Source organism: Palaemon carinicauda, chromosome 15, assembly GCF_036898095.1.
Source record: "Palaemon carinicauda isolate YSFRI2023 chromosome 15, ASM3689809v2, whole genome shotgun sequence".
NCBI lineage: Eukaryota > Metazoa > Arthropoda > Malacostraca > Decapoda > Palaemonidae > Palaemon > Palaemon carinicauda.
In genome coordinates, this window is record NC_090739.1 from 114,242,669 (window position 1) to 114,264,274 (window position 21,606).

General features: G+C 33.6%; 1 protein-coding gene across 1 annotated transcript; it reads right to left on the minus strand.

The window, feature by feature from the left end:
- Positions 1-1,870: 1,870 nt before the first annotated feature.
- LOC137654143 (uncharacterized) lies at positions 1,871-2,698 on the minus strand. Its single transcript, XM_068387785.1, has one exon. It carries the CDS (start codon positions 2,696-2,698, stop codon positions 1,871-1,873), a length of 828 nt encoding a protein of 275 aa, XP_068243886.1.
- Between the last annotated feature and the right edge of the window lie 18,908 nt (positions 2,699-21,606).

Below are 21,606 nucleotides of genomic sequence, written 5' to 3' on the forward strand. Positions count from 1 at the left end.
AGGGCAGGCAGTCAAGCCAAAAATCACTAGGCCAGGCAATTCAGCCAAAAATCACCAGGCTAGGCAGTTAAGCCAAGCATCATTAGGCCAGGCAGTTAAGCCAAGCATTATTAGGCCAGGCAGTTGAGCCAAGCACCATTAGGCCAGGCAGTTAAGCCAAAAATCAGCAGGGCAGGCACTTAAGCCAAAAATTACTAGGCCAGGCAATTAAGCCAAAAATTACTAGGCTAGGCAGTTAAGCCAAGCATCATTTGGCCGGGCAGTTAAGTCAAGCATCATCAGGCCAGGCAGATAAGCCAAGCATCATTAGGCCAGGCAGTTGAGCCATGCATCATTCTGCTAGGCAGTTAAGCCAAGCATTATTAGGCCAGGCAGTTAAGCCAAGCATCATTAGGCCAGGCAGTTAAGCCAAGCATTATTAGGCCAGGCAGTTAAGCCAAGCATCATTAGACCAGGCAGTTAAGGCAAAAATCACTAGGCCAGGCAGTTAAGCCAAAAATCACTAGGCTAGGCAGTTAAGCCAAGCATCACAAAGCTAGGCAGTTAAGCCAAGCATCATTAGGCCCTGCAGTTAAGCCAAGCATCATTTTGTCAGGCAGTTAAGCCAAACATTATTAGGCCAGGCAGTTAGGCCAAGCATCAATAGGCTTTGCAGTTAAGCCAATCATCATTATGCCAGGCAGTTAAACCAAGCATTATTAGGCCAGGCAGTTAAGCCAAGCCTCACTAGGCCAGGCAGTTAAGCCGAGCATCATTATGCCAGGTAGTTAAGCCGAGCATCATTTTGCCAGGCAGTTAAGTAAAACATTATTAGGCCAGGCAGTTAAGCCAAGCATCAATAGGCTTTGCAGTTAAGCCAAGCATCATTATGCCAGGCAGTTAAGGCAAGCATCATTAGGCCTTGCAGTTAAGCCAAACATCATTAGGATAGGCAGTTATGCCAAGCATTATTAGGCCAGATAGTTAAGCCAAGCATCATTAGGACAGGCATTAAAGCAAAGCATTATTAGGCCAGGCAGTTAAGCCAAGCATCATTAGACCGGTCAGTTAAGCCAAAAATCACTAGGCCAGGCAGTTAAGCCAAGCATCATTATTTTGGTAGGTAAGCCAAGCATCCTCAGGCTAGCCAGTTAAGCCAAGCATCCTTAAACCTAAAAAAAAAAAAAAAAAAAAAAAAAAGTAATATGTTAGACAGTTAAGACAAGCATCTTTAGGTTAAGCAGTTAAGCCTGGCATCCTTAAACTTAAAAAAAAAAAAAAAAAAAATATGCCAGGCAGTTAAGACAAGTATCATTAGCCTAGGCAGTTAAGCCTGGCATCCTTAAACCTAAAAAAAAAAAAAATATATGCCAGGCAATTTAGACAAGCATCATTAGCCTAGACAGTTAAGCCTTAAGCCTGGCATCATTAAACCTAAATAAAAAAAATATGCCAGGCAGTTTAGACAAGCATCATTATGCTAGGCAGTTAAGCCAAGCATCATTAGCCTAGGCAGTTAAACCTGGCATCCTTAAACCTAAAAAAAAAAAAAAATAAATAAAAATTAAAAAATAATATTCCTTTCACAAAAATAATAATACCAGTATATTCCTTTTATAAAATAAGCGACGTCGCTATGAAATAAAAGTTTTCCTTTCACAAAATAACATAAGAATATATTCCTTTCACAAAATAAAAATAAAATAATATTCCCTTAAAAAAAATTAAAAAATATCATCACAAAATTTTTTTAAATTCTTTTTTTATTTTTTTTTTTGGTTTTTTATTTATTTTTTTTTTTTTGGTTTTTTATTTATTTTTTTTTTTGGGTTTTTTATTTTAGATTTTTTTTATGCTTTTTTAATTTTGTATTTGTTTTGTTTCTGACTTCTTAATTATTTTGGGGTTTTTCCTCCTGTGTTCGTTCGTTATGAACCTTATTTTTGCCAGTTTCCAAAACCGGAACTATGGATCCAAGGGGGGCCCAAGAGTAAGAGACCTTGTCCCGTTTTGGTTTCTTCTTTGGTTTCCTTATCAAAAGTTTTCTTGTGGGTCCGTCTTCTCCTTCTCGTTTTTCTTCCTTCACAACGACTATTTTCTTGTCATCTGCTGTTGTTTCACACCTTTCAACGTTACCCATTCCTTCTTTTATAACGTTTGCCAAATCTCTCTTCTGAAGTTCCTTCTTCAGTGAAGAGATGACATCCTTCGCTGCGGACAATTCCATCTTCATTTGATCTTGTATGTTGGTCATTCGAACAACCTTACCGTTCAAATTCTTTTCTCGTTTAACTTTGTTCTCCAGCTGTTCTCGAAGACCTTCGTTCTTCTTTGTTATTGTGAACACCGCCTCCTTTAGCTCATGATTTTGTACTAGAGCTTTAGAAATCTCCCCCTGCAGCTCTTCTACTAGACTTTGGTGTCTTTGGCTTCTTTTATGATCATTAGCACGAGCCTCAATCAGCTCTTTTTCTAGTTTGATTTTCTCTAGAGCCAATTCTTCATTAAGGAAGCTTCGTTCCTCATTGGATTTTTTGAGATCTTCATTCTCTGCCAAAAGGACCGATTTCAGCTCATCATGAGCCTCTATTTCCTTCTTAGCCTTTTCCAGTTCCCCATTCAGCTGAACGCTTTTCATTGTGTTTTCTTCATCCAAAATCACTTTATCTTCAAGCTCTTGTTTCAGAGCTTCCTTCTCTTTCACAAGTGCTGATTCCATCTAATTTTGGACATCATTTTTCTCCTGAGCCATTTTCAGCTCCACTTTCATCTCTAGAATTGATTGATAGTAATCAGCAAGTTGATTTTCACGGGCTACAATCACAGCCTGTTTATTGGCAACTTCCTTAGCCATGTTTTCATTCGTTCGCCTGAGATCTTCAATCTCGGTGTCTCCGTCCGTCTGAACTTCTACATCTCTGTTAGAGATATGTTCAGTCTCTACTTGAACGTCTACATCTCTGTTAGAGGTAAGATGTTGAGTCTCTACCTGAACTTGTACATCTCTATTAGAGACAACATTTCCTGTGCCTCCTGGCAGCAGCAGCTGTTCCTCCTCGCCGGAAAGCAAAGGATCCTTCCCACTCATGACAGCTTCCGTCTCCTCAGAAACTCCGCCGAGTTCCTCCTGGTCCAAGACAGGCTCGAGTGCCTCACTCTTTTCCTTCTCGGCCCAGAATTTCCTCATCAGAAGACCACCTCCCAAAATGAGTCGTAGTCCTTCCAGTTCCATCAACCGGGGTTGCTGGTCCTGAAACACGTCTTCGGAAGAGGGACCTCCAAGTAGATATTTCATCCCGTACTCGCTGATAGCTCTCAATGCGTTGTTTGTGAACATCTTCGTTGTAAAACTCAGAATGCAGATCACTTGACTTTGATCAGGTATAATTTGAAGAAATCGAAGTAGGTCCTCGCAGAAATATCGACTCCGAGATTGAAGGAGTTTTGAGGACTGGAGAAGTCTTCGTTGGCTTCGTGATAGTCTCCTGAAACTGATTCCGATTATAATTCCAATGAGAGAGCGAGACTTTGAAGACGTCTTCGTTCAATTTTGGAAAAACCTTCACTCGGTCTTCACCAAAACTAACTTTCTTCTCTTGAAGACATAAGTTTGTCTATATTCTCATTTTTTTTTCCAAAACACGAATCTTATTCCGCCATTGAATATTCTTTTAGTAATTTCTTTTCCCCGAAGGAAATATATAGAAAGATTAATAGATAGATAGATAGATAGATAGATGGAATATATAGATAGATAGATAAATAGATATTTAGATAGAATTGTATTTATAAGAAAAAGTTAAAATTCTTATGAGGTGTGAATGAAGACTCGGATGAGAACGGGATGGCGTGAAGCCCTCTGAAGACAGCGTTGGGTCGGAGAAAAATCTTCTGTAAGTCTTCACCGAAGATTTCTATATGCTCCAGTAGAAGACTTGCGTTTTTCTATTTTAACATTATCATGTTAAAATAGAAATAAATCTATACCTTTTAATACGATCTAACCGTAGTCTTTCAATATGAGGTAGAAATTTATTTATATATGTGTATGTATATGTGTATGTGTATGTATATATATATATATATATATATATATATATATATATATATATATATATATATATATATATATATGTATATATATATATATATATATATATATATATATATATATATATATATATATATATGTATGTATATATATATATATATATATATATATATATATATATATATATATATATATATATATATATATATATATATATATATTAGTATTTTATTCGGCCTTCGAATAAGGCACTACTTTTGTATGTAGTGCCATTGGTGGTATTTTCCCCCGACCAATTTGCAAATAAAACAATAATTATAGATACTTTTTGTCATAAACAAACTATTTAAAGAAAGCAATTAGCCTATATCAACTATACAATTACCTAAAATAAATTTACATTTAATGATTTTTTCCGTCATTGTAAGCCTAAGTGCAATGAGACTTTTGTTTGATGTATTTTTATGGAAGATTTTTCACCGCTGGTAGAATTGTAATCTAGAACTCGCAAATATGAGAGAAACATAAACTAGAGGGGAACTCAGTAGAGCGCAGACCTCCGGCGCAGAAGCTTATTTCTCGACATATTGTTAGACATGGACCTTTGAAATTAACATGTATTAATTGGCATGGCTTTTCATGTGCTTAAATTTGAACCCAGTTTGAAGTCCCTGTGACACCGTTGTCCAAACTTATAGCTGATGACGTGAATTGGACATTTCACTTGACTGTGACCGTGACTTTTGACATTGATCTTCTAAAACTTATTCATTTCCAGCATTTTACATAAAAGTTGATTCCTGCACGTTTCATTACTCTACATAGAATAATGTAGATAGTGTAGGCATTCTTTTATTATGATGTGTTTATATGTTAGTCTTGTACTTTGTTTTTGTGTGTTTTTCTCAGAAAGTGGAAAGGTTTTGTGTATATGTTGCTTTTGGGTCCTGGGTATTTTCCTTACAAATTAATTTATTTCAAGAAATCTCGTAAGGTATAAATTTTGATAATTGGTTTGCTGTTATTATATGAAGATGCTTTGGTTAAATAGTCTCTTATATTGTTTTCGGTATTTATTTGCATAAAACAGAAAGTGACAGTTTATCTTTGTATTCCTAATTTTTAACATATTCCTTCTTCAGGAAACCTCATAAACAGAGGTAAGATATTTGGTCACCATTTTATGAAGACAGCTTGATATTTTGTGGCACTATTTGGTCTCAGTTTGGTGATCATTGTTGTATTTTTCTGAATATTTGGTTTAATTAATCCATTAATCTCATTATTTACAGATTTGTTTACTGTTTCTTTTGGTTAGTGTTTCCGGCCCTTTTAAATATAACGCTGTTTAAAATAATAAGTGGTTAATGAAATGGGATGTTAAACTATATACTAATTATAAGGAGGGTTTTAAACTTTAATGTTTTATATGAGAATATTTTAAGATTACACACAGTATTAGCAATAGATAAAACATTATCAATAAAAAAATACTAGAATTCAACGGGCCATGAAAGATATTTTCTATTGACTGATGAATGTAAGAATTTATGGAATTAATCCTTAAAATAATTAACTTTGCTTTTGTTTCATGCTTAACATCTCCATCGAAATGGTATTTTCAGAGATTTATTTAGATATAATATTATTATTTAATACCATATACTGTAGGCTAAAGCATTGAAACGTACACAAAACCAGAAGTTTCTGTTTTGTTGTTTGTATCCGAATGCTATTAAATTGAAACATTTCTCATTGTGTCTGTCTGCAAAAAAGGAAAGTTTTCCATCCTTGAATATATTTCACTCAAAGTTCTTCCAATAACTGCCGGAGAAAGAAAAGGATTTTATATCTATAATTTTGTTGTTTTTCTCGGCACTCGTACTCTACAGCGATATTCTTATTGAGCGATATCTGCAAAAGAGCGGCGTACGCTGGAGCGATTCATTTAAGAGCGATTAAAAAATTACTTATTTAAGAACAGAAGCTATGCATCTAAGTACAATAGAACGATGTATTTAAGAACGATAGTAGTTGTTTAAAAACAGCATGTAGTTTTCACATAATTGCTTTCAAACGACTTGTTTAAGACTGTGAGTTTGAAAGTTTTTCTCTACACACATAATGAAATATGTAGACAGCTTAAAAACGGTGGGAAACTTGTATCTTATAACGGATATCTGTACTGCAGAGACAAAGAACACAAGATTACCATAAATTGGCGTTGCACCGTAAAAGTATGTAAAGGTCGGCTGATTTCCAGCGCTGTATCTAGTACGGATGAAATTCCATGTGGTAGAGGGGAACATTACCACCTACTAAATCCGTCAAAGGTTGAGGTAAAGAAACTTCATTCTCGGTTGAAAGAATAGGCCTCAGCTACCGCAGATGTGCCACGCAAATTTATTCAGGATGAGGCACAAACCTTAAGTCAAGAAGCAGCTACGCAAGTTGGTACAAATAAAAATTTTGCAGCTATTATTAACAGAAAACGAACATGAGTTCAGCACTTACCTCCAGCACCGAGTACCAGAACTGGATTTGTCCTACCTATAGAATATAGTTATTTCTTCAGGAGAACAGTTTTTTCTATTTGACTCGGGTGTGGAAGACGAAAACAGGATTCCAATTTTTGGAACAAAACGTATGGTAAAATGAATAAACTTTCAGAAATTCCCCCAACTTCCATATTTTTTTTATCTATTTTTATTTCATTTTTATTATGCTCTTTTACATATTGATTTATTTGAACTAAATAAAAATGTATTCTTTTAGAAAGAAATGGTTAGGACTAAATAAAATTGTTTGTATTTTTTGTTGAACTAAATAAAAACTGTTTGGACTAAATAATTTTTTTATTCCTTTTCTTTACAAGCGTCGCTTTACAATAATCGCTCTAAACTTACTTTTCTTAAGTAGGCAATCACTTAAAAAAATATGCTTCAATAACAATCGCTCAAATAAAAAGCGCTCCGGTGAATGACCACGGTTTTTCTCATCTCTAGGTACAATGTATCCACTGATTATTTGTTTATCAATCTATTAATACAAAACACATGTATTAATATGAATGCATACATTAATACACATATACATCTATACACACAACATATATATATATATATATATATATATATATATATATATATATATATATATATATATATATATATATATATATATATACACACACATACTAACTCTCTCTCTCTCTCTCTCTCTCTCTCTCTCTCTCTCTCTCTCTCTCTCTCTCTCTCTCTCTCTCTCTCTCTCTGTATATATATATATATATATATATATATATATATATATATATATATATATATATATATATATATATATATATATATATATATATATATATATATATATATATATATATATATATATATATAATATATATATATATATATATATATATATATATATATATATATATATATATATATATATATATATATATCAAGGGGACTGTTTCATCGCTATCTGGAATCGGTCGTTATATTTGGATGACTAGTCGTTATTCAATTGGCGAAGGTGAAGGACAAGGAGCCCTGCACCTTTACCAATTGGAAATCCTTCACTTTTGACCTTTTGGCCCAGAACTGACAAGGGTGACTGAGGAGGGAATTTGGATTAAAGTACTCACGTTACTTTAAAAAAAGAAAAAATTGTCCTTTGTTCCTATGCGTCATACAGACCCTCGTCCTTTAATAAGGGAGACTCACCGCTTGGCGGGCTGGAAGTCCCCTGAATCCAAACCTGGAAGGTTCAGTTTCCTTCCCTGGAAGGGATCAATGCTTGATCTACGGAGAAGCGAAGGGAGGACCACCACCAACCCCTCGATCCATCGTTCATATGGAGGAACGGCTGATAGGACCCGGGATTCACTTGTATACAAGTAGCCTACCCCATCAAAACTGGAAATCCCTTTCACCCTGAAGGGGACCAAAGTAGTATGATTAATGGGTTGTTATAAGGTCCACGAATAGGGAGAAACATTTCCATAATTATAAGGTTTTGAATATTAGTAGTTACCCAACATCTTTGTCTGTCACCCCCTGGTCCTAGCGTGGGTGGAAAGGGGAAACCTATACAGTAGGTTTATCTGCTGATTCATCAGCGTTTATATTACAGTAGTTTTAAAAAGTTTCGAAACTAAAGCGTTAATGTTCAATGTATAACCTATATATAAAACTGCAATATTCTCAGAATGAGAAATCAATGTTGACAGAAAAGCAAAAGAAACCACTGGTGGGATATTCAGTTGATTTAAGATTTTTGGGGATAGTTCTTCTTGGAAGCGAGTGTTTGGCAATACAAAAAATTTAACCAATTTTTGATAGTTACAATATATTTTGTTATCTTTAGGATTTGAGATTAGTTTGTGACATCATAGGCTTTTCGCATAAAACATATTGCTGCCTTTGTGAGATATTTATTTTTCACAAATAGTCGCATTAACGCAGAAGCAGTGACTACTTTTTTCCCATATTAAATAAATATAGGAAGAATCAATAGCCAAAGTGCCATTTCTTTTACTTAAAATAAATTTCATAATAAAGAATTAAAGAAAATTAAATGAGTCTGAATCGAATTAGCAAAATTGAAAGAAAAAAAAATCACCGTAAATAAGAGAATGGTCACTTGTTGTTTGTCATAAGCTCCACCTTTCATAGAATTATATATGAAATTGTATGGGAAAAATGTCGCTAAATTAAGGTATCCTTTTATGGAAATTAGTCAATATCTACTAAAGAATCTAGTATAAAGTCATGTAACCCTGAAATGTTTGTTCGAAAAGTTATTCTAATATATTTTAACTTTCGAGAATTTCTGGCAAAGAATTTCCTGCTTTGAGCCAACAGCTTCTGTTTAATTAGACTCCAGCATACAGCTGAATGGAAAGATAACGACCCTTGGAATAGACTTGGCGTAATAATTGTTGGTTTACGCACAAGGCACAAATGTGTATAGGGAACGTTCTCAAAGGAAAACACCAGTTAAACATTGTCTTGGCAGACTCAGTCAAACGTTGCAGTATGTAAGCTTCGTCAAGAAATGTGTCGTAATTTCCTACTTCTGTGTCTTGAAAGTTTTCCAGATAATACACAGATGAGAGAATCGAAAAAAAAAATATCCTTGTTCTCAGTCTATGTGGAATCAGTGTAAAAAATAAATACAACTGGAGTAAGAGATGATTTGAAAATCTAAAAATGTGCAAAATTAATTAAATAGCAATGGATTATTGCCAATAAAATAATTTGATATTTACAAGAAAGTACTAAATTTTGAGTAACGAAAATTGAAAGTTCTGATATTCCAGGTAAGTCGCAAAAACCAAGAGAATTCATAAAATAAAATAAGTGACGAGAGATTTGATGCTCAGACTGGAAGATTACAGTCAAATATTAGTCGGTAGAACTTCAAAGTTTAGCAGGCATGACAGAGTAATAAATTTACTTTTAGTGGGATGTGGTTAAAAGCAGGGATATCGACCAGACGGTAAAATTTAATATATTTATCAAAAGAAGAAAAAAGTTCCAAGATTATAACAACGCTAAGTACCAAGCAATGCTAAAAATTGTAACACATTATGGGAGACTGGAGAGGGTAGTAATTATTATCAATAATAAGAAACTTTATCAGGAAAACGAAGTTAAAAGTGTTTTCCTGTTTTCTTTCAGCTATAAAAGAAATCCATCTAAGAAAAAGTATATATTAGTCCAAGACATTGTGAAAAACGATCGTTGAAAAAGTAAAAATATTCTCTGAAGATATTTTCCTTCAAACACTGACTTCAATTTCCTTATTTTTGAGGACCCGCAGTCCACAAGGTTTCTTTTGTTAAAGGAGTTTATCATAAAACAAAAATGTTAGGTATTTACTAATTGATATTTTATAATAACTAGATTAATTTATCCACAACCAATGAATGGATTACGAAACAAACAAAGGTTCTAGTGACTGGACAAATGCATTAAGGAATAGTGAAAAAAATCTGTAAAACCAGATATCTGCAGAAAGAAATAAAGATCATTCAAAGAATCAGTCTGCCATAAGGGAGTCGTCTCTGACTTGGAGAATATTTGAGTGCTGAATACTACGCCCATTTTCTTCTCACTTCGCAAATATTTTATAAAAAAGGTGATAAGCTTTGTTTGCGTTCTCACCCGAAATTAATTATTGCAAACAAATACAGGAGGTTCATAGTGATTATACAAGAGAACGAAAATAAAATACACATGAAAAGAAATTTATTTCAACATGCGTATTCTGGTAGTGCAAAAGTGGCTTTTACCCTGATGCCAAACTCTGGCGATTTTTTATCTTTCTTTGTTACCCTTGATACCGGAATTCTGTCTTTTTACTAAAGCATTGGGTCTATAGTTACTAAAAAAACTCTTTAAAGTACTCTCTCTCTCTCTCTCTCTCTCTCTCTCTCTCTCTCTCTCTCTCTCTCTCTCTCTCTCTCTCTCTCTCTCTCTCTCTCTCTCTCTTCTACATTAGTGAGTTTTAATGGATGAGGTTGCTAGTCAGATACCTTCTTGTAATCTGGGTTATAGTCTTTTAATGACCATGTACTTATTATACTACTTAGATTCTCTCTTCCCTGTCTCTCTCTCTTTCTACGGTATATATACATATACATATACACACACACACACACACACACACACACACACACATATATATATATATATATATATATATATATATATATATATATATATATATACACACACACACATATATATATATATATATATATATATATATATATATATATATATATATATATATATATATATATATATATGTGTGTGTGTGTGTGTGTGTGTGTGTTACTTGGGCTGTTCCAGTTATTATTATTATTATTATTATTATTATTATTATTATTATTATTATTATTATTATTATTATTATTATTATTATTATTATTTGCTAAGCTACAACCCTAGCTGGAAAAGCTGGAAACTATAAGTCCAAGGGCTCCAACAGGGAAAATACCCCAATGAGGAAAGGAAATAAGGAAATAAATAACTAGAGAACTTTAAGAACAATAACAATATTGAAATAAATCTTTCATATATTAACTATAAAAATTTAAAAATAACAACAGGAAGAGAAATGAGATAGAACAGTGCTCGAATGTGCCCTCAAGCATTAGATCTCTAATTATTAACTATTAATAATTAACAGTATTTTCAATGAAATATAAAAAAGAAAAGTTAGTTACAGGCACTTTTTATATTTCAATCACATAAAAACTCCCCCACTTTTCTTAGAATTGTTTTCTCTCCCATTCGTATTGAATTTATTTTGAATAATGACGTCAGTCAATTTACCCCTCTTTCTCTATCTCTTCTGGTGAAACTCTCCTTTCCAGTTGACATTTCTCTCAATGATCTACTTCATCCCTGACCTGAAAGAAGATGTGATTCAGTGTAATACAGTTCCTTCAAAAGTCTCAATCAGAACTGGGTACCTTTTAGAGTCAAACTTTAAAGATGAGTTAGTTTTTATTCCTCACCTTTTTTCTTTTCAGTAATCCTCCAGATTTAGAATATCTTAAGGAGGCATTCGCATTTGCTCTAATTAGATATCTTACAACTGAATCTCTCTCTCTCTCTCTCTCTCTCTCTCTCTCTCTCTCTCTCTCTCTCTCTTTCTTAAGAAAAGTACATAGCGAAGAGTTATGAAAAAGGAAGGGAAATTTTTACCTTCGTTCGAAACATCAAGTGTGTCACTTTGAACGTCAAATTATAACTTTAAGTATTTTTTTCCGAAAAAGAAACTGAAATCATTGACGTTGATGTAGATGAATTTAAAAAAATGGCGTCTTTAAATATAAACATAGGACGACCATAGATACTATTTAATCAATCAAATCAAATAATTAAAAACTATTTTAATTTCCTTTTTCTATAGTCGAAAATAGTTATATTTTTGTAAATAATGGAAATATTTTAGTATCATTAATACATTGCCGAATCTCTTAACGAATAATATAAAATGTTATTTAAGACTTTTATTTTTAAATCAGCACCTGTAAGTGATTACTCGAGTGCTATATATGGATGAGATATAAGATCACCAAACTTTTACCTGGGCCCCACAAGCCACTAGAAGACTTGGAGGACTCTGGCTTACATGGCTGATAATTATGAAGCATGAAGTAGGAGATGATGAATGGAAACGTATTGATTTACAAGCTCAAGATAGACACAACTGGCGAAATCTAAACGAGGCCCTTTGCGTCAAAAGGCGCGGGAGGAGATGGTAATGATGAAGATGACGAAAAACGGTATTCTTATTTTTGTTTAGTGTGCTCCATGATATTACGGAACTTTTAGAATGATTTCAAAGAATATTGCTATCAATTGTAAAATATTCTATAATTCACAAATTTTATAGTCTGACACCAAATTTAGAAAGAAAGAAACACAGAAACATGTTCAGTATCAATTACTGGCAAATTATGTCTGTAATGTATACATATATTCATACATATATTTTCAATACATACATAAACCAAACCTACATTGCTTGCACATTTTTTAACCAATCTCTTTCCAAAATATTCCACTATTTAGGAGACGTCGACTCAACATACATTTCCGCGAAGCTTCAATAATAGAAAGAACAAAAGTTCAACTTCATTGGGATTCCAAGAAACTTCTCTAATGAAATTTTTTTATTAATTCATTGAAGCAATGGAGGATTTTTTAAAGAATTTAAAACTGTATGGCATGTGAAACTGAAATTGTTTAAAAATCTTGTGGTTCACATGGGGACCACACACACACACACACACATATATATATTATGATATATATATATATATATATATATATATATATATATATATATATATATATACATATATATATATATATATATATATATATATATGTATATATATATATATATATATATATATATATATATATATATATATATATATATATACACACACATATATATACACATACATGTATTATATATATTTATATATCTATCTATATATATACACATATATATATTTATATATATATATATATGTGTATATATATATATATATATATATATATATATATATATATATATATATATATATATATATATATGTGTATACTGTATATGTATATATATATATATTTATATATATATATATATATATATATATATATATATATATATATATATATATATATATATATATATATATACAGTATATATATATATATATATATATATATATATATATATATATACATATATATATATATATATATATATATATATATACAGTATATATATATATATATAGAGAGAGAGAGAGAGAGAGAGAGAGAGAGAGAGAGAGAGAGAGAGAGAGAGAGGCATAAAAAATAACATAACAAAGGAAGGATATTAATTTTTTTTACATTCGATGACTTTAATTTCCATAAAATACTGTAAATTGCATCTAGCAAAACGCTCCTGAAACAAGCAGAAAAACCTGGGCCTCCAAAAGAAATGTTCATAATATGAAGAGACAGAAGGAAATTCCTAAAACGCATTTTGACTTGGAAATGAAAATCTGTGAGCGCTCCATCCCAGGTGGCAACGAAAAGAATCAACAAAGTCAAACTTTTTTCTTTCATGTCAATTTCAAGTTTTTATTTTCCTTATTCTTGTCCTTACTATTTTTATTTCATAGTTACAGCTTTTTGCTGGCTGTGGAACGTTTTTTTCGGAGTCAGAGCTTTTTATACTTTTCGTTTTTATTATAGTTTGGATTCCACTGCAACTTTCATTCGCCAGTCTCTCGTCATTTGTAAAAGTAGTTTCAACATTTCGCTTTAAATGGAAATTTCAAAAAGAGAAAAAAAAAATATTTACGGATTCTCAAGTTTAATCAAAATCTTTTTATCCTTAAACTTTTTCCATCATTTCGATCAACCGTGTATTTTGATGCCTAGTCATTCTCGTTCTATTACCATTCATGGCTAGATATATGAATTTGTTATTTCTTAATAATTCTAACTAATCAATTTCATCAGCTAATATCATGTAGATTCCAAAATATTTCAACAGAAAGTACTGTATATTACGCAAAAAGCGGTATTTGTAACTAACAAAAATATACGAGTTAAGATGTTTAAGAAACGTTGTCATATATATATATATTTATATATAGGGCTGATACATTTTATTAGATGCCCATAGATTCTGTTATATATCTTATATATATTTTTTTTTTTTTTTTTTCTCTTTTCTTTTTTAACATTCCGGCTTATATATTTTTATTAGATGCCGAGAGAAAAAATGATTTATATCCTTTTTTATTTTATTTATTTTTTTAAATGTTATTTTAAATGTATTTTTAACAATGCAAATGTAGAGAATTTCTTTAATTACATATTACTAGCGTACTAGTCAGCTTTTCATACAAACATCATCCTGACAAATTACTCCCTTAGCGAATGAGGTGGCCACTCATACAGCTTTGAACTGGATTAAAATAGGGGGTATTGTCAGGGCTATGCAACTCATTCCTTTGTAGCTGCTTGCTGTGCCGTAACCTACGCCAAACAAGGATGTTCACGGCGATAAAAATCAACGCCGTTACCAATAAACCTGCTAGTAATATAGGTTGAAGAATCTCTTTGTAAGTCGGCGACAGGTGGTCCTTTTCGGTAAGTTTCATTAAGTGTTTCGCCACACTTCCTTTATAGGGGAGAGGAAGTGCGGGCGTTGTAGAGGTCCACGTGAAGTTCGCGAAGTAAGCACGTTCTCTGATGATTGTCCGTAGGCCAGTCACCATGGAATTCGGGGAAGTCCCGATACAGCCATCTGCTGCGACGAAGATGTGGTTGTAGGATGTGGATCCGTCAGGGCATGATATATTGAAGCCGTCCTTGTCGTATCGTATCCACGAGCCATTATTTAGTCTGCAATTGAATTCTTTATTGTCAAAGGGATAAAGCTTATCCAGACAATTTTCACTTGTATGGGAGAGAGCACCGTCTAGCACTATACCTAACTCGCATGAATCCATCAAGTTTTTACGGAATTCAAATGAGTCAGCTGTACATATTTTTCTATCCATTGCGTCTGAACAGTGAGTTAATTGATTTAAGTCTTTAATGACCGTATATGTTTCCTTGTCTGGGGAAATCAATACGTGTCCTGTCAAACTGGATATTACTGGATTTGAGTGATTCGTCATGAAAGTCGGTAATGGTGATATCCTGTAAGATTGCCAGGCATCAGAAGAATCAAAGGGAATTGTAATCCTAATCTTGTTATTATCTACGTTTACTGTAATTAGGCTGTAATAAAATTCTAACCTATGTTCGTCTAACAAAGGAACATAGCCTAGTTTATCCCTAGTGTTCTCCAGAACTAATTTTAAGTAACGTATAGGCAACAAATGGGGCGACAATACACATTTAGTTGCTAACGTGATAGCTTCTACATAATCCTTGGATTTCTCAATGAAATGTGCAATTCTGTTATGTATGTGATCTATCTTTGAATCATAATACGTTAATGTTGCTAACAAATCCTGTACTTCCATAATTTGAACGATATTATCTGAATGTTCATTTAACAAATCCATAATTTTATTGATTGAAGCTAACTGATCCCTTAGTTCTGACATAATCAATTCATCTTTATGAGTCAAGAACTCAATTTTCTTATTTTGATTACTAATTTTAATACGATTGGAAAGTCCTAAACCTAAACTTGCAACAGACCCAAAGATGCTTAATGCAGCATAAATGAACGGATTCCGTCTTTCTTTTTGTTCGTGTCCTACAGTCCACATCAAAAGGTCATAAGCCAAAGATCCTGTCTCTCCAGTCTTATTTTTTAAGTCATCAGATAGCATCTCTGCAACTTTTAATGTTGATCCAAGCAAACTCTTAGTAGTCAAATGAAAATGTCTCCTATGCAACTCATCCAATGATGCAGAAAACCTTGAAATGGCGGTTCTTAAGCTAGTGACATCATTCTCTTGAAGAAAAATTGCTTGCATATGCACTTCGACAATTACGTTGGTTGATGTAATAAAAATGTCTTCTTGTCTTTCAACTATATTTCCATATTTAAAATATATATTCTTAGTCTTAGAACTCATCCCATACGAAAAAAATGTCTGAGCGAACAATATCACTCCCAACAACAAAAAATTCATCTTGGAAACCTGTAACGAGAAAAAATATATGTAATTACTCCTGTATTAAAAAGAAAACTTTTTAGTTACAAAAATCAAAATTTTTCCTCACTTCTTTTTAATTTCTTATGTGAGACAATGGTACTATTCTCTCATCCGTGGGTTGGGCTACGTTTTGAATTCTAAACCTATTGGCCGTTAATATTTCCAAAATGTTAAATGGGCCTTCAAACTTAGGTGTTAGTTTATAGTTGAGCCCTTTTCTGACATTGATTTGAATATAGATGTTATCACCCACGGTATATGTTTTAGTTGGTTTCGCTATTTTATCATGATTCCTTTTCATTATGATTTGTGATTCTTCTAAATTCTTTCGAAGGATATCATATCGACTTATACTTGCATTTATACATTCTTTTAAAGGATTTGATAGATTAGTTGTAGGCGTTAATACATGGAAAGGTGTTCTAACTGGGGTACCATACAATGCTTCATGCGGTGACATTTTAATTGATATATGATATGAATGATTCAGAGTACTCAGTGCCGCCGGTATTGCAATATCCCAGTTGGGGTCTGATCCCCCTAGTGTTACCCTTAATATATTTAATATCTTCCTATTTGCTCTTTCCACTAGCCCATTAGACTCTGGGTGATATATCATGGTATTGATCTTCTTTATTTTGAGGAATTCACACAATGAGGTAAGAAAGTGATTATTAAATTCACCACCCGAGTCTGAGATTATCATGTGTGGAATTCCATGTTTACAAATGTAACACTCGTAAAACTTCCTAGCGCATTCAATCGCAGTTTTAGTTTTAAGCGCTATTAGTTCTGTATATCGAGTTAAAGCATCTATAATCACTAAGAGGTGCTTATTTCCTCTGTCTGACTCGTAAAATCCTGTTAACAAATCTAAATGTATTCTTTCAAAGGGTTGATTGGGAACAGGATAAGCTCCTAAGCTAACAGGTGTTTTCGTATGCCCTTTGTTTTCCTGACATGTGCGACAATTAGCTATGTGTCTTTTTATATCTGTAAGCATTGTATGCCAATAAAACAATGATTTGGCTTTCTGCGACATTAATGAGAACCCAGGGTGTCCATGTAATGGATTTGAATGCAACCAATTCAGGACAGTGGAAACAAGTGAGTTTGGTACTACTACCTGGTCGTTAGTTACATGTGGTGTATTGCGGGTTTTCCTTGTCACAGTCCTACACAGAATATTATCTTTGATTACATAATTCTGCTGCTTATACTTTATATATTCTTTTTCTTTATGATTGCCTTTCAAAGCATTTATAATTGTTTCTATTTTCTGATCTTTTCTTTGCTCAGTCTGTAACAATTCAGCACTCCAGCCTAAATCTTCTTGTTCAGATATTGTTTTTACAATAGGCATGGATGTTGATATATCTATTAATTCAGCTAAAGACTCCGTACAAGATGACACGGGGTTGCGTGATAATGCATCCGCAATGATATTTGCTTTCCCAGGTAAATACCCGATTCTTGCGCCAAAATCTTGAATGATTAAATGCCACCGAGTTCGTTTAGGGCTGTGATTGAAGCCTTTAAAGAACTCTGTTAGTGGTTTATGGTCAGTAAGAACCTTAACGGGATAACCGTAAATTATGAACTTAAAATGCACTAGCGAATTAACAATAGCTAGTCCTTCCTTGTCTATTACTGCATACTTACTTTCGGAAGTTCTCAATTTTCGAGAATAGAAAGCTATCGGGAAAAACTGTTTATCATATTGCTGAAGCAATACCCCTCCTACTCCTAAGTCTGAGGCGTCTGTTGCAATGAAGAATTCCTTACCGAAGTCAGGAAATTTTAAGATAGGAGAACTACACAGTTCATCTTTCAAAGTATTAAACGCCTGTTGATGTTGCTCAGACCATATGAAATCTACGCCCTTCTTCGTAAGATCAGTTAAAGGAGCGGCTATTATTGAATAGTTGCGTATAAAACGCCTGTAATATCCACTACAACCCAGAAATTGCTGTATTCCCTTGACATTAGTAGGTATGGGAAAATTACGTATAGCCGACACCTTATCATGGACTACTTTAAGACCTTGGCTTGACACCATGAAACCCAAATATATCAATTCTGTTTTGAAAAATTCACACTTACTAATCTTTACCCTTAAGTTATGTTGTCTTAATCTCTGTAGTACTAGTTCTAACTTACGTAGATGTTCCTCTAAGGTGTTGGAAAAGATTACAAGATCATCCATATAGGCATGCAATATATCCCCTAACAAGTCTCCAAACACTATGTTAATCATTCTTGTAAATGTTATAGGAGCACAACGTAAACCAAAAGGCATCCGTAAAAATTCATAATGTCCCCTGGCTGTGCTGAAGGCTGTGTATGGGATACTATCTTCTTCTAATGATATCTGGTGAAAGCCTTTAAGTAAGTCCAAACTGGTAAAATATTTATTCTGACCTAACAAAGACAAAATATCGTCAGTACATGGCACTGGGAATCGATCAGGGATCGTTTCCTCGTTTAGACGACGAAAGTCGACGCAGATACGCCATGTTCGATCTTTTTTCGGTACAACTATTAAAGGAAAATTATAAGGGCTATTTGATTTTCTAATGACTCCTTCCTCTAACATTTTACCTACTTCATCATTTATTTCATTCTGGAATTTCATAGGGAGTCTGTACGAGGGTACATATATAATTTTCTGTTTGTCTTTTAACCTTATTTGATGCTCGATCACATCTGTTTTTCCTAAGGATCCATCCGTAGTGGAAAAGACATCTGTATATTTATTTAAAAGTTCAAAAATTTTCTGCTGAATTTCTTCGTCTTGAATGTCCTTACTGATTTTATTTTTAATAGATCGTAAAAGGGATTCATCCGCAACTGATTTAGAGTGATTGATTTCAGCAACGGTAAGAATACGATGTTTATAAACTTCTACATCCAAGATATGTTGATTTTTGTGAATTACTAAAGTGTTATTTAAATGATTACAGACTTCGATATTACATTGCTGATGTGAGCCTACTGTATAAATAGCTTGTGTGACAGACAATCCGTTGGTTTTCAAAGTATCGGAAAGGATTAATATTTCAGATCCCGGTAGTGTTTTCTTTATTTGCACTATTAAATTCGAAGGTATGTTTGGTTCGATATATTGCGTGCAAGATGATATTACGGGTGAACGAGAATTCTGCTGGGTCGCGTACATTATTTCTTTATTAGTGAGACAAGTTATTGGTTCTTCAACGTACGTTACGGTTACATTTGTCGTCTCCTTTTTATCCAAAACTGACTTTAAAGTATTAGAAGACTTATAGAATTTCCCTTTGATATACACGCCGTGCTTTGCAGGAGCTAAGATAATGTTTTGATTTCCCATAGATGGGTATCCTATAATTACAGCTGGATACATATTAATGTTTTTCACAACAACAAATGTATCGGCAAACGTGCGATTACCGACTCTGAACTGAATATGAGTTATGCCTATGACGTTTAATTCATTATTTCCTATACCTGAAAGTCTGATTCCTGATTTTTCAATCGGAAAGTTCGAAAACAACAAATGATGCGTCTTCAAATCCATAATATTACGTGGACTACCAGAGTCAAAAAATAACGTAAAGGATTTGTGTTCTAAATTTACAGCATATAAGGTTGGCCGTAACTCATTTTGGCTTATTATCGTATGAATACGTTGCAAATCTACGGGAGCATGCACTGTTTTACTTAATTCGGCCGTGTGTTTCATAGGAAAATCTATTGTCTCACAATTATCTGATAAAACATTAAATTGATTATTCAATACTATTGATGTTGACATAAATGACCTTGACCCAACATCACTCTCTTCCCCTCTAGAGTTAACTATGTGGTATTTGCTTTGCTCTGCACATTCTGAAAATTAGGCTGACTTTGCGAGGTCTGGTTTGACGGCCCAGGCTCAGCGATATTTGAAGAAGTGTTTGTTTGTTTCGGACTCTGAACTGCATTGACATTTTGTTGTTTCTTCTTATTGTTAAAATGAGGATTTTTCTTTTTATTTCCATATGGAACTGACTGTGGAATTGACTGTGTATTTCTAGGATATTGTTGTGTCTTACGCGCGTAACATTGACTATAAGAATGTGATCCTGTGTTGTGAACTGAACAAAATTTCGTTCTACAGTCTGCGCTTATGTGACCTTGACGTTTGCAGTTGTAACACGTCACTCCCGCTACTGGATTATTAATTACGTTCACTGTTTGTGGTTTTGTTTCATTCTTAGCAAAAACTTGAGTTAACACGGGATCGAGATCTGGACACTTGGACATGTGCTTCTTTATCTGTTTATAGACATCCAATTCCGTACTTGCAGGCATTAACTTCTTATCAAAGCACCGCACTAAAGCTTCAGGCAACATAAGTGTCATGCAAGTTAAATACATTAATCGTAAAAAATCTTTCACGGAGATATTATCGTTAGTAACCCAAGTGGAATTACCTAAAATGTCCTGATATTCGTTAAGCCTATCAGCTATGAGAGCTGCTCTCTCAACAACATTAAGCCGATTCATAGTGGCTTGATTAAGTGTATTTCGTAACGTTAACACTACATCCAAAGCTTCTTCACCCCCATAGATCGCGCGTAACCTAACTTTGAAATCATCCCAAGTAACTGCTTCCTGAAATGAAACACCTCTTAAATACGCACTCGCATCCCCCTTAGAAAAATCTATAAAACTTTTAGCTTCCTGTAATTGTACAAAAGGATCTACGATTTGTTTGGCATTTAAATGGGCATCAACGGATGAAATCCATGACTCCACATTTTGTGGCAAGAACCCGTTGACACGGCCTTGAAAAGGAAGGATTGCTGACCTGGCATTTACAAGCGTCACAATTGGAGGAGGATTAGCCTGGCCTACACCACTAGGTCCAGGGGTAGGGCTGACAGGAGGAGCCATGACTGCTGTATTCTTTTTTTTTCTATCTCTTTGACCCCTTTCAATCCTATCAAAATATCTATATGAGTACAGACGCCCACTGCGTAAACGCATATGTATAATAAAATTCCCCCAACAATGTTACTAATCCCAATACATTTCCCCCCAAGAGTTTATGAAAGAAAAAGGAATTAGCACAAAGAAAGAAAAATTCTAAATGAGAATTCGGAGTTTCTTATAACAAAGTTTAGGAATTCACTCACCCCAGTAATAATTGACTAACGACTTGTGATAACTACACTTCACTGCACAAACTGAAATGAATACAAAATCTCTGTACTTAGCTTATATATGAAGTCGAGTCGTCTCTCTCTCTCTCTCTCTCTTGATGTTTTGTTAGCGATGTCTCGTTCTAGTTTCTTGTAGAATGTAGGTCTTCCTAGATATGTTTTGCAATAGTTGAATG